Here is a 15,354-nt window from a genome sequence, read left to right on the forward strand (position 1 = left end):
TGGATTAGGGGTTAATACATTTATTAAGTAGTTTACAATGTTAGGGTTGGCGGATTTAGGGGTTAATACTTTTTCTAGGTAGATTGCGATGTGAGTGAATAGCGGATTAGAGCTTAATAGTTTAATTAGGCATACTGCGTTGTGGGGTGTTGTCAGTTGAGGGGTTAATACATTTATTATTAGTTGCGATGTGGGGGGATTGTGGATATAGGGGTTTTTATGTGTCAGGTTTATTTTTGGAAGGCGGTTTAGACTTTTATGGGAGATTTGATATCTTTTTTTATTTTCTTAGGCACCGGCAGTTTCTAAAGTGCCGTAAATCACTGGCTACTCCAGAAATTTGTATTTACGCTCATTTCTGGACATCACTAGTTTATCCGACTTACGACACTTTATGAACTGCCGGCGCCATATATGTGATACCCCGATGTGCGAGATGAAATTATGGGTGGCGCGGGTTTAAGCAGTTATGCTGAAGCCTGCACCGTATATGTAATCTCGCCCATTAGGAGCAGATTCTCTGGGGCGTGACCTAGAGGTCACATAATGATGATGTCCAGTCCTGTTCACAGATGAGGTTATCAATAAGCAAATTAATATCTATGTTCAATTACTGTTCAGTAATGTCTGTCAGGGAAGATAATAACACTTACTCATGCAGTCTCCTCCATACCAACCCATCCGGCACTCCGCACAGTAACTTCCCTTCACGTAGAAGTCGTCCAGCATGCCTCCCCATGAGCCATTGTGACAGCTCTTACAATTCTCAAATATGGTGCAGCCTGTGGTCAGAGGATAAGACATAACATCTTTATTCCAGGAGGAAAATGTTCTCCACAATGCAGCACCTAATTACTTATGTATACTGTGCATGTATAATAAATGATTGTGTGTGCAGACCTTTTGTAATACAGCACTTAATTACTGATTTATACTGTGCATGTATAATAAATTATTGTGTGTGCAGACCTTTTGTAATGCAGTACTTAATTACTGATATATACTGTGCATGTATAATAAATTATTGTGTGTGCAGACCTTTTGTAATGCAGTACTTAATTACTGATATATACTGTGCATGTATAATAAATTATTGTGTGTGCAGACCTTTTGTAATGCAGTACTTAATTACTGATATATACTGTGCATGTATAATAAATTATTGTGTGTGCAGACCTTTTGTAATGCAGCACTTAATTACTGATTTATACTGTGCATGTATAATAAATTATTGTGTGTGCAGACCTTTTGTAATGCAGTACTTAATTACTGATATATACTGTGCATGTATAATAAATTATTGTGTGTGCAGACCTTTTGTAATGCAGTACTTAATTACTGATATATACTGTGCATGTATAATAAATTATTGTGTGTGCAGACCTTTTGTAATGCAGTACTTAATTACTGATATATACTGTGCATGTATAATAAATTATTGTGCGTGTAGACCTTTTGTAATGCAGTACTTAAAGGGACAGTCAACCCAAATTTTCAAATATGCAATTCCTATAAAGTTGCTAACGATTTTTAGTTTGCACTGTAGCCTAATTTATTAGCCGAAATTGTTTATAAGCATTACTACTTACTTGTTTCTTACTTGCTGTTTAAAATGCCCGCCTGTCCCCTCCCATATTTCGTCATCATGATCGTCAGGTTGTTCGGTGTCCAGCTCTAACTCGGCAAATTCTCGTCCTTGCACTCTCCTGTGTTTTTGTGCATGTGCATTGCGCCGCTAACACTGTAGGGGGAAGGAACTCAAAATCCTTTCTCATGTTCCTAGACGTCTGATATTTCCGGCTGCAGTTTCGTTTCATCTCTTGTACCTGGTAAGTAATGCTCCCCCTAGAGTGTTAGCGGTGCAATGCGCATGCGCAAAAACACAGAAGCATGGAAGGACGAGAATTTGCTGAGTTAGAGCTGGACACTGAACAACCTAACGATTATGATAAACAATTTAGGCTAAAAAATTAGGCTACAGTGCAAACTAAAAATCGTTAGCAACTTTATAGGAATTACCTATTTGAAAATTTGGGTTAACTGTCCCTTTAATTACTGATATATACTGTGTATATTTAAACATTTTGCGTGTCCTCAGAGCTCTGGTAAACTGTGTGCACTAAGCAAAAAAAGGCACAAAACACATCAAAAATACATTGAAAAATACAGTTACACTCATAATAACCATATCTAATAACAATTATTTAAAAAAAATATTGCATTAAAAACTTCTAAGGGCTCAAAGATATAGGGGGATATTTATCAAAGTTTACCTGTTAGAATGTGGGTGTGGCCTATTATACGTTGGTCGCATGAAAAGAAAGATAAGACGTAGGGTGAATGAGAATATTTATAATATAAAGGATTCGTAAAACACAGTGGAGCCGATTTATTATCGGCCTGTCCGACATAATCTGCTGAGTAGATCATGTCCGATAGACATCAATGAATTTCCACAGCATACGCTGTCGGTATTTATCTTTGCACAAGCAGTTCTTGTGAACTACTTATGAAATGCCGCCCCCTGCAGATTTGCGGCAAATCGGTCACTAGCAGGGGTGTCAATCAGCCCGATCGTATAGGATTAGGCAGATTGATGTCCGCAGCCTCAGAAAAGGCGGATCAGTTATGGAACAGCGGTCTTAACTGCTGTTTCTGGCGAACCTTAAGGCTTGCGCGGAAACAGACGTATCAAGCTCCATTCGGAGCTTGATAATTCGGCCCCAGTGTCTCTAAACATTTTTTTAGACCATCACAATAACAAACCTAACTCTTTAAAAGTTCAAGTAATTGATTGGGTCCCACCAAGTAAACAAAATAGGTTGCTAGAACTTAGAAAATTAGAGACCCTCAGGATTTACAAATTAAAAAGTTTACATCCTGCAGGTCTCAATATCGACATAGATGTGGCAGCACACATGTAGATCACTAGGTCACTGTTTAAATGTTCTCTTCAGATAGGATTTTAGAAATGTATATAAAGTGGTTTTTAGAAACTCATATGAAATAGTTCTATCGTTTTTTTTTAATTCTAGTTTTAGCATCAATTAATGTGTATGCATATGATTTGTGCAATGATACAATATAGATTTTAGGTATTTTTATGAATTCTTTATGAATTTTGAATGAGTTTTTATGATTTTTTTGTATATATTTTTCATAATGCTCGAAATTATGTTTTAATGTTTTAAGAAGTTAGTTATTTACTTCATAAAATATTTAGTCATGACCATGTTTTATATCTAGATCTGGTTCTATTATTTCTCCAAAACGATCAAATTTCTTGCAAGTGATAATGATTTACAACAGTTTTAAACACACGCCCCCCATTCTCCCTATGTCTTAGTATGGGTAGTGAGAGATGTACTTACCCCTATGACATGTGGATCTGATTGGATTGTAAATAACCAATGAAAAAGGGAGACATCATAACACACCCCATGATGGGTGGGAGGCGTGTTTTAATGAAAAATTGGCCTATTTAAGGAAAGAAAATAATGGAGTTCCCTATCCGATATTTGTCCTCTTGATAAAGCCCGGCCGTTGACAGGGAGAAACGCATAGGGGTATTTCTGGACTTTTGCTGCGTCCGGTATACGCACTACACTCAACCATCATGTGATCACAGCCTCAGGGAGTTCCGGAGACGCTGGGGAGCATCGGAGAGTTAAAAAACCACCTCTACTCCTGATTGTCGTGAATACTACATGTATTGCTATGGACGCCTGTTTTTAACTTACATCGAGTAAGTGCAATTGTATGTTTTGCGTGTAATCCTGTCTATTAAACTACACTTGAATGTACCTGTTGCGCTCTATTTCTTCTTTTTCACATAAATATGTATGTAAACATATATAGAGGCCCATTTATCAAGCTCTATATAAAGCTTGTGGGCCCGTGTTTCTGGCGAATCTTCTAAAGACCGCTGCTCTATAACCCTATCTGCCTGCTCAGATCAGGGCCACGAGATCTGCTGGTGCAATGCTGAATACGGAGAGCGTATTGCTCTCCGCATTCAGCGAGGTCTTGCGGACCTGATCCGCACCTTTGATAAATAGGCCTCATAGAGTGCAGTGGAGTGGAGTGGAGTGCAGTGGAGCCCTTTGCAGTTAAGTAGCTGTAAACATGTAAATACAATGTATTTATGCAATATTCATATTTAATAAAGTGTTATACTGTGTATTTACTGTAAATATCTCACATTTCAAAATTCTGCACATAGCAGAATGTGTTATATATATTTATTATCAGATATTCCTATATATAGCTATATATATCTGCACCTATAGCTATAGATGGTACTAAAATACCATCAGATATATGTAGAAATATGAATTTATGAATAAATAGAACATGTTCTGTTATGTAAAGAACATTGGAATGTGAAATATTTATATTTTCATGTTTGGTTAGCGAACTTTAGAATATGCAATCGGATTTGCGCGTGAGTAGGGTGCTAGGTTTAGGGTTTTTTCCACTTTTTTGCTCCATCCACTTCTATGGGGGAATAAGTTAACACGTTTGCGATATTCTAAGTTAGGCTTTTTGTGCGCAACAGATTAGTGCGTGAGCGAAAACCTATTTAATTTCAACTTGTAATACGCGCACTACCCGAAGCGCAAAAATCTTACTTCTAACGGAGTTAACTTGTGAGTGGGAACGTTAAATACTGCTCCACTTGTAATCTGGCCATTATTGTGCATTCACACCTTGTGTAATGAGGCACTTAATTGCTGATTTTGTGGCTTCATGATGTTTCTGCAGCAGAACTGAACTCACCCTGCTGTTAGTCACACTTAATATAACTTCTGCAAACCCCACGGGGTCTCACACAGCATCTGAGAGGATTATCTTTAGTGTACTAAGAACCTATTGTAACTAGAGTTTATACATTACTAGCTCTATCCTGACCATTTGTTGTTTGTCTATATTCAGCTTTTCCTATCAGTGCCCTTGTAGTACATTAGACGTGTGACAGTTTGCATTACTTAGCCTGGTGACTTGTGTATGTAATAACCTCCGCATCCTACATTCTAATTGGATAAAAACAAAAAGAGTAAGCTCATCTCAGGGTTTCACGGACCAATGATGATGCCAAAAAACAAGCAACCAATGAGAAATGAGAAGGTCTCTTACAAATTGCTTTACTATTACTGTCACTGATGAATGTCTTGTGTGTTGTCATTTTTCTTTCATATTCTGAACAAGCTATTTCATAACTGATGAAAACATTGTTGCACTAAAGAGTTTGTTGTTTTTAAAGCAACTGCAGAAACACCCTTTTAAGCGGACTAGGCTGTCTCCCACCCCCATTTGGAGGCTGATTTCTGCTGCTGTACTGATATGTGAAAGCGCACTGTACTGTGAAAAAATGTTTTCTTATGGATTTTTATTTTTTTATTTGCCAATACCTCTCCCTGAGCTTCTCTAGCAGATAGCAATAGCGCCCTACATGTTCTACCTCTCCCCAGATCTCCTCTAGCAGATTACAATAGCACCCTACAGGTTCTACCTCTCCCCAGAGTTCCTCTAGCAGATAGCAATAGCGCCCTACAAGTTCTACCTCTCCCAGAGCTCCTCTAGCAGATTGCAATAGCGCCCTACAAGTTCTACCTCTCCCCAGAGCTCCTCTAGCAGATTGCAATAGCGCCCTACAAGTTCTACCTCTCCCCAGAGCTCCTCTAGCAGATTGCAATAGCGCCCTACAAGTTCTACCTCTCCCCAGAGCTCCTCTAGCAGATTGCAATAGTACCCTACAAGTTCTACCTCTCCCCAGAGCTCCTCTAGCAGATTGCAATAGCCCCTACAAGTTATATATCTCCCCAGAGCTCCTCTAGCAGATTGCAATAGCCCCTACAAGTTCTACCTCTCCCAGAGCTCCTCTAGCAGATTGCAATAGTGCCCTACAAGTTCTACCTCTCCCCAGAGCTCCTCTAGAAGATTACAATAGTGCCCTACAAGTTCTACCTCTCCCCAGAGCTCCTCTAGCAGATTGCAATAGCGCCCTACAAGTTCTACCTCTCCCCAGAGCTCCTCTAGAAGATTGCTATAGCTCCCTACAAGTTCTACCTCTCCCCAGAGCTCCTCTAGCAGAGTGCAATAGCGCCCTACAAGTTCTACCTCTCCCCAGGGCTCCTCTAGCAGAGTGCAATAGCAACCTACAAGTCCTACTTCCCCCCGAGCTCCTCTAGCAGATTGCAATAGCACCCTACAAGTTCTACTTCTCCCCAGAGCTCTTCTAGCAGATTACAATAGCGCCCTACAAATTCTACCTCTTGACAGATTTCCTCTAGCAGAATACAATAGCGCCCTACAAGTTCTACCTCTCCCCAGAGAAACTCTAGCAGATTGCAAAAGCGCCCAACAAGTTCTACCTCTTCCCAGAGCTCCTCTAGCAGATAGCAATAGCGCCCTTCAAGTTCTACCTCTCCCCAGAGCTCCTCTAGCAGATAGCAATAGCACCCTACAAGTTCTACTCCCCAGAGCTCTTCTAGCAGATTACAATAGCGCCCTACAAATTCTACCTCTTGACAGATTTCCTCTAGCAGATTACAATAGCGCCCTACAAGTTCTACCTCTCCCCAGAGAAACTCTAGCACATTGCAAAAGCGCCCTACAAGTTCTACCTCTTCCCAGCGTTCCTCTAGCAGATTGCAATAGCGCCCTTCAAGTTCTACCTCTCCCCAGAGCTCCTCTAGCAGATAGCAATATCGCCCTACAAGTTCTACCTCTCCCCAGAGCTCCTCTAGCAGATTACAATAGCGCCCTACAAGTTCTACCTCTTTCCAGATTTCCTCGAGCAGATTACAATAGCGCCCTACAAGTTCTACCTCCCCCCAGAGCTCCTCTAGCAGAGTGCAAAAGCACCCTACAAGTTCTACCTCTCCCGAGAGCTCCTCTAGGAAATTGCAATAGTGCCCAACAAGTTCTACCTCTTTCAAAAGTGCTTCTAGCAGATTGCAATAGCGCCCTACAAGTTCTGCCTCTCCCCAGAGCTCCTCCAGCAGATTGCAATAGCGCCCTACAAGTTCTACCTCTCCCCAGAGCTCCTCTAGAAGATTACAATAGTGCCCTACAAGTTCTACCTCTCCCCAGAGCTCCTCTAGCAGATTGCAATAGCGCCCTACAAGTTCTACCTCTCCCCAGAGCTCCTCTAGAAGATTGCTATAGCTCCCTACAAGTTCTACCTCTCCCCAGAGCTCCTCTAGCAGAGTGCAATAGCGCCCTACAAGTTCTACCTCTCCCCAGGGCTCCTCTAGCAGAGTGCAATAGCAACCTACAAGTCCTACTTCCCCCCGAGCTCCTCTAGCAGATTGCAATAGCACCCTACAAGTTCTACTTCTCCCCAGAGCTCTTCTAGCAGATTACAATAGCGCCCTACAAATTCTACCTCTTGACAGATTTCCTCTAGCAGAATACAATAGCGCCCTACAAGTTCTACCTCTCCCCAGAGAAACTCTAGCAGATTGCAAAAGCGCCCAACAAGTTCTACCTCTTCCCAGCGTTCCTCTAGCAGATTGCAATAGCGCCCTTCAAGTTCTACCTCTCCCCAGAGAAACTCTAGCAGATAGCAATAGCGCCCTTCAAGTTCTACCTCTCCCCAGAGCTCCTCTAGCAGATAGCAATAGCACCCTACAAGTTCTACTCCCCAGAGCTCTTCTAGCAGATTACAATAGCGCCCTACAAATTCTACCTCTTGACAGATTTTCTCTAGCAGATTACAATAGCGCCCTACAAGTTCTACCTCTCCCCAGAGAAACTCTAGCACATTGCAAGAGCGCCCTACAAGTTCTACCTCTTCCCAGCGTTCCTCTAGCAGATTGCAATAGCGCCCTTCAATTTCTACCTCTCCCCAGAGCTCCTCTAGCAGATAGCAATATTTCCCTACAAGTTCTACCTCTCCCCAGAGCTCCTCTAGCAGATTACAATAGCGCCCTACAAGTTCTACCTCTTTCCAGATTTCCTCGAGCAGATTACAATAGCGCCCTACAAGTTCTACCTCCCCCCAGAGCTCCTCTAGCAGAGTGCAAAAGCACCCTACAAGTTCTACCTCTCCCCAGAGCTCCTCTAGGAAATTGCAATAGTGCCCAACAAGTTCTACCTGTTTCAAAAGTGCTTCTAGCAGATTGCAATAGCGCCCTACAAGTTCTACCTCTCCCCAGAGCTCCTCCAGCAGATTGCAATAGCGCCCTACAAGTTCTACCTCTCCCCAGAGCTCCTCTAGCAGATTGCAAAAGCCCCCTACAAGTTCTACCTCTCCCCAAAGCTCCTCTAGCAGATTGCAATAGCACCCTACAAGCTCTACCTCCCCCCAGAGCTCCTCTAGCAGATTACAATAGCACCCTACAAGTTCTACCTCTTCCAAGATCTCCTCTAGCAGATTACAATAGCACCCTACAAGTTCTACCTCTTCCAAGATCTCCTCTAGCAGATTACAATAGCACCCTACAAGTTCTACTTCCACCAAGAGTTCCTCTAGCAGATTGCAATAGCGTCCTACAAGTTCTACTTCCACCAAGAGTTCCTCTAGTAGATTGCAATAGTGTCCTACAAGTTCTACTTCCACCAAGAGTTACTCTAGTAGATTGCAATAGCATGCTACAAGTTCTAACTCTCCCTAGAGCTTCTCTAGCAGAGTGCAATTGCGCCCTACAAGTTCTACCTCTCCCCAGAGCTCCTCTAGCAGATTGCAATAGTACCCAACAAGTTCTACCTCTCCCCAGAGATTCTCTAGCAGATTGCAAAAGCGCCCAACATGTTCTATCTCTCCCCGGAGCTCCTCTAGCACATTGCAATAGTGTCCTACAAGTTCTACTTCCACCAAGAGTTCCTCTAGCAGATTGCAATAGCGTCCTACAAGTTCTACTTCCACCAAGAGTTCCTCTAGCAGATTGCAATAGCGTCCTACAAGTTCTACTTCCACCAAGAGTTCCTCTAGTAGATTGCAATAGTGTCCTACAAGTTCTACTTCCACCAAGAGTTACTCTAGTAGATTGCAATAGCATGCTACAAGTTCTAACTCTCCCTAGAGCTTCTCTAGCAGAGTGCAATTGCGCCCTACAAGTTCTACCTCTCCCCAGAGCTCCTCTAGCAGATTGCAATAGCACCCAACAAGTTCTACCTCTCCCCAGAGATTCTCTAGCAGATTGCAAAAGCACCCAACATGTTCTATCTCTCCCCGGAGCTCCTCTAGCACATTGCAATAGCGTCCTACAAGTTCTACTTCCACCAAGAGTTCCTCTAGCAGATTGCAATAGGGTCCTACAAGTTCTATTTCCACCAAGAGTTCCTCTAGCAGATTGCAATAGTGTCCTACAAGTTCTACTTCCACCAAGAGTTACTCTAGTAGATTGCAATAGCATGCTACAAGTTCTAACTCTCCCTAGAGCTTCTCTAGCAGAGTGCAAAAGCCCCTTACAAGTTCTACCTCTCCCCAGATCTCCTCTAGCAGATAGCACACTCCAAGTTTTAACTCTCCCTAGAGATCTTCTATGTCAGGGTTTTTTCCCTGTTGTGTTTGCCATGTGCTCCTGGCAGCCATTTTACTCACCTCTCTTCCTGACTGTAGTGCATTTAAGGGATGCTGCTCATTTCCTGCACTTCCTTTTATGGCCAGACTGGTTTGCATCATCCGTGTGAGACAGGATGCAGTCTCAGAATTGTGATGTCATTACTTATTATTTAAAGGGCCTCTGTTCAGTATGCTTTGCCATTGCTTTGTTTTAGACCTGTTTGTGAGAGTTCCTGTGTATTACCTGGCTGCCTGATGTCCTTCCTGATTCCTGATCCCTGACTTGTTCCTGACTCTACTGTTTTCCTTGTTCCTGATTCAGGCTTGTCTGACTACCAGCTCTGGTTTTGACTCCTGGCTTGTTATTTGACTTGTGGACTTTTTATTATTTTTTGTTATTAATAAAGGTGTGATTATTTTTGCACTTCTCGTCTCAGTCTGATTCCTGGCACCCTGACATTACGCAAAGGCCATGAATCTGATGGTGCTAATAATCCACCTTTACCTGCCATCATTTCCAGGATGGATGAACAGGATCACCGCTTGGATCAATTTGCACTAGCCCTGCAAACCCTGCTGACTCGCACTGCACATTTGGACCAAAGTGTCCCGCAAGTTATGGCTGCTCCTGTTTCCGCTGCTGCACCTATGCCTACCAGGAGCATGTCCGGTTCTGCACCTCTACCTCAGCAATATGGAGGCTATCCTATTCAGTGCAGAGGGTTTTTGAAACAGGTGGGCATTTACTTTGAGATGTTACCTCAGGCGTTTCCATCTGACAGAGCTAAGGTGGGATTTCTCATCTCGTTACTCTCTGACACAGCTCTTGCCTGGGCTAATCTCTTGTGGGAGACTAATAAACCTGTGATTTCAAATTACCCTGAATTTGTGGCCTCCTTTCGAAGGGTATTTGATGTTCTGACTCGCTCCTCCTCTGCTGCTAAATGACTCATGTCCATTCAGCAAGGTACAAGATTTGTTGCTCAGTATGCTATTGAGTTCCGTACGCTTGCCGCAGAGGTAGGTTGGAACAATGAAGCCCTTGTTGCCGCCTTCTTTCATGGGCTCTCTGATGCGATTAAAGACGAAGTTGCTGCCAGAGATTTACCAGAGGATCTCGAGGCATTGGTTTTTTTTATCCTAATTGACATCAGACTCAGAGAGAGGCCCTCTTTCAAGGAGCGCTTGCGGAAGCCTCCTGTTCCGTTGTCTCCTACGTGTTCGTTCCCACCCATGCCTCCCTCTCCTCCCATGCCTCCTGGTCCCGAGTCACCAGGTACTGCTGAGCCAATGCAGTTGGGATTCACGCGTCTCTTCGCGGCGGAGAGGGCCTTTAGGAGGAGGGAGGGGCTCTGCCTCTATTGTGGGTTACAGGGCCACCTTTTAAAGTCTACACGGCTGGGAAACACTCACACCTAAGGTCCTGTAGGGGGCAGACCTTGGGTGGTTTATCCTCGTCCCCGGAACCGCTTAAGGAGAAACCTTTGGTCATGGTTGTCCTTTCCTGGGTGGACTCCTCCACAGTCACTCAGGCTCTTGTTGACTCCGGTGCTGCAGGCTATTTCATTGACAGTGCTTTTGTATCAAAGAACTCCATTCCTGTTTTGCCTCGGTCCGTTCCGCTTGCGATTGAGGCCATTGATGGCAGGCCCCTTCAGCCCGCACTCGTTACTCACAAAACTGCTCCGTTGTCCATGGCTGTTGGGGCTCTCCATTTTGAAACCCTCCAGTTCCAGGTGATAAACTCTCCGAATTTTCCAGTTGTTATGGGTTATCCCTGGCTCCAAAAGCACAATCCCAGTTTCGACTGGCGCAGGTCCGAAATTTTGTTGTGGTCCCCGCAATGTATTTCCACTTGTCTTCGGAAACCATTTAAAGTCTTGTGCACTTCTTCGGTATCTCAATTGCCAGAGGAGTTCCGAGAGTTCCTAGACGTGTTTGACAAGGTGCGTGCCGGTACGTTGCCTCTTCACCGGTTTTACGATTATGCCATAGACCTGCAACCCGGAACCATTCCTCCTCGGGGCCGGGTGTACCCTCTGTCTGTTGCAGAGAATTGTGCTATGGAGGAGTATGTTGCCAATGCTCTGTCGTGGGGGATCATCCGCAAATCCTGCTCTCCTGCAGGGGCTGGCTTCTTCTTTGTGAAGAAAAAGGTGGCGAGTTAAGACAATGTATCTATTAAATCGGTCTTAATCATCTTACCATTAAGAATGCTTACCCTATTCCGCTCATTACGGAACTCTTTGACCGCCTCAAGGGAGCTACGGTCTGTACGCTCCTCTCAAATCAAGTTTAGTAAAATCTCATTAGGATTAAGGAGGGCCACAAATGGAAAACAGCATTTAATACCAGGAGTGGGCATTATGAGTATCTTGTAATGCCCTTTGGCCTATGTAATTCTCCTGCTGTTTTTCAGGAATTTATTAATGATATCCTACGAGATATGTTACAACAGTGTGTTGTGGTGTACTTAGACGACATCCTCATACACTCACCATCACTTGAGGCTCATCGTTCTGATGTTACACGGGTTCTTCAGAGACTACGTGAGAACGGCCTGTATTGTAAACTCGAGAAATGTGAGTTCCATCAGACTCAAGTAACCTTCCTAGGTTATGTTATCTCCGTTGCAGGGTTCTCCATGGATCCTGACAAGTTATCTGCAGTTCTGCAGTGGCCTCGCCCAGTTGGTCTTCGGTCTATTCAACGTTTTTTGGGGTTTGCCAATTACTATAGAAAGTTTATTAAAAACTTTTCTTCCTTGGTTAAACCTATCACAGACATGACCCGTAAAGAGAATGATCCACTCCATTGGTCACCTACTACCATTAAGGCCTTTGATAGTCTTAAGACTGCCTTTGCTGCCGCTCCAGTTCTGGCTCATCCTAACCCTGTCCTGCCTTTCGTTCTTGAGGTCGATGCGTCTGAGACTGGAGTAGGTGCCCTCTTGTCTCAACGTCCCATGCCTGATGGTTCCTTGTATCCGTGTGGTTTCTTCTCTAAGAAATTGTCTCCAGCGGAGTGCAATTATGAAATTGGCGACAGGGAATTACTAGCCATAATTTTGGAACTCAAGGAATGGAGGCATCTTCTCAAGGGTACCAGCGTGCCAGTGCTCATTCTTACTGACCACAAGAATTTAACTTATCTATCTGAATCAAAACGTTTGTCGCCCTGACAGGCCAGATGGGCGCTATTTTTGTCTCGGTTTAATTATGTTGTCTCCTACCTGCCTGGTAGTAAGAATGTTAGGGCTGATGCCCTCTCTCGACAATTTTCGCCTCTGCCCTAGGAGTCTGTACCTACTCCTGTTATACCTCCTGACCATATTTTGGCTACCATATGCACTAATTTGACTTCTTCCTTGGGGGATGAGATCCTGGCTGCACAAACCAATGCACCTCCTGAGAAATCTAGTGGTGTTTTCTTCCTGAGAATCTTCAAACTAAACTTTTTGCACACTTACCACTATCCTAAAGCCGCAGGTCACCCAGGCAAGAACCAAATGATTTGGTCTGTCACTTGACAATTCTGGTGGCCAGGTCTTCGTTCTGATGTTGCTGCATATGTTGCCTCCTGCTCAGTTTGTGCACAGAGTAAGACTCCTTGATGTCTTCCTGTGGGTCTTTCCATGGACTTCATTGTCGAGCTCCCTGTTTCCAATGGCAATCCTGTTATCCTTATGGTGGTTGACCGTTTTTCTAAAATGTCACATTGCATTCCCTTGATGACGCTGCCTACCGCTCAGGAGCTTGCTTCAATTTTTGCCCGGGAGGTCTTCCGTTTACATGGGTTACCCAAGGAGATAGTGTCGGACCGTGGTAGCCAGTTTGTCTCCAGATTTTGGCATTCCTTTTGTGCTCAAATGGGGATCCAGCTTTCCTTCTCCTCTCCATATCACCCTCAATCCAATGGGGCTGCGGAACGGTCTAATCAAGCTCTGGAACAGTTCCTCCGTTGCTATGTCTCAATATTGGTCTGAACTGTTACCTTGGGCAGAGTTTGCTCGGAATAGTGCTATTAATGCTTCCTCCAAGTTATCCCCGTTCATGGAGAATTATGGGTTTCAACCATCCTTGTTGTCCGATTCATTCATGTCTCAGGGTATTCCGGCTTTGGAGGAGCATCTCCGGCAACTCCGTTCCACGTGGGTGCAGATTCAGGATTGCCTTCATCGTTATGTTGGTCCTTTTCGAATACTCCGACGGGTTAATCCTGTGGCCTACGCTCTTGACCTTCCTCCTGCTATGCGCATCTCCAATGTTTTTCATGTCTCCCTCTTGAAACCATTGGTTTGTAATCGGTTTACCACTGTGTTGCCTCGTCCCCGTCCTATCTTTGTTGACAACCATGAGCAGTATGAAGTCAGCAGCATTATTGACTCTCCTATGTCCAGGGGCCGTGTACAGTTTTTGGTTCACTGGAGGGGCTACGGTCTGGAGGAGCGTTCTTGGGTTCCTTCCTCTGATGTTCATGCTCCCGCCCTCCTCCGTGCCTTCTATGCCCGTTTTCCCAATAAGCCTTTTGTACTCACACGGGGGAGGGGTCGTTGAAGGGAAGGGTACTGTCAGGGTTTTTTCCCTGTTGTGTTTGCCATGTGCTGCTGGCAGCCATTTTATGCTGCTCATTTCCTGCACTTCCTTTTATGGCCAGACTGGTTTGCATCATCCGTGTGAGACAGGATGCAGTCTCCGAATTGTGATGTCATCACTTATTATTTAAAGGGCCTCCGTTCAGTATGCTTTGCCTTTGCGTTGTCTCAGACCTGTTTGTGAGAGTTCCTGTGTATTACCTGGCTGCCTGATGTCCTTCCTGGTTCCTGATCCCTGGCTTGTTCCTGACTCTGCTGTTTTCCTTGTTCCTGATTCCGGCTCGTCTGACTACCAGCTCTGGTTTTGACTCCTGGCTTGTTATTTGACTTGTGGACTTTTTATTATTTTTTGTTATTAATAAAGTTGTGATTATTTTTGCACTTCTCGTCTCCGTCTGATTCCTGGCACCCTGACATTCTATCAGATTGTAATAGTGTCCTACAAGTTCTACCTTTCCCCAGAGCTCCTCTAGCAGAGTGAAATAGCGCCCTACAAGTTCTACCTTTCCCCAGAGCACCTCTAGCAGAGTGTAATAGTGCCCTACAAGTTATACCTCCCCCAGAGTTCCTCTAGCAGAGTGCAATAGCGCCCTATAAGTTCTACCTCCCCCAGAGCCCATCTAGCAGATTACAATAGCGCCCTACAAGTTCTAGCTCTTTCCAGATCTCCTCTAGCAGATTGCAATAGCTCCCTACAATTTCTGCCTCTCCCCAGATCTCCTCTAGCAGATTACAACAGCGCCCTACAAGTTCTACCTCTCCCCAGATCTCCTCTAGCAGATAGCAATAGCGCACTACAAGTTCTTAACTCTCACTAGAGCTCCTCTAGCAGATTGCAATAGTGTCCTACAAGTTCTACCTCTCCCCAGAGCTCCTCTAGCAGAGTGAATAGCATCCTACAAGTTCTACCTTCCCCCAGAGCACCTCTAGCAGAGTGTAATAGTGCCCTACAAGTTCTACCTCCCCCAGAGTTCCTCTAGCAGAGTGCAATAGCGCCCTACAAGTTCTACCTTTCCCCAGAGCACCTCTAGCAGAGTGTAATAGTGCTCTACAAGTTCTACTTCCCCCAGAGTTCCTCTAGCAGAGTGCAATAGTGCCCTACAAGTTCTATCTCCCTCAGAGTTTCTCTAGCAGAGTGTAATAGTGCCCTACAAGTTCTTGCTCTCCCTAGATCTCCTCTAACAGATTGCAATAGCTCCCTACAAGTTCTACCTCTCCCCAGATCTCCTCTAGCAGATTACAATAGCGC

At 44.2% G+C, this 15,354-nt stretch overlaps 1 protein-coding gene across 1 annotated transcript in view; it reads right to left on the minus strand.

Annotated features, from left to right (window-relative positions):
• Nucleotides 1–15,354, minus strand: part of LOC128644607 (inactive serine protease PAMR1-like) — a gene marked incomplete at its 3' end in the record, with an annotated part of 74,795 nt that overhangs the window by 43,091 nt on the left and 16,350 nt on the right. Inside the window, exon 3 of the mRNA XM_053697152.1 lies at nucleotides 654–782. Within this exon, the coding sequence (XP_053553127.1) occupies nucleotides 654–782 (129 nt within the window). The remainder of the gene's footprint in view (nucleotides 1–653; nucleotides 783–15,354) is intronic.

This window comes from Bombina bombina, unplaced genomic scaffold, assembly GCF_027579735.1.
Source record: "Bombina bombina isolate aBomBom1 unplaced genomic scaffold, aBomBom1.pri scaffold_764, whole genome shotgun sequence".
Lineage (NCBI taxonomy): Eukaryota > Metazoa > Chordata > Amphibia > Anura > Bombinatoridae > Bombina > Bombina bombina.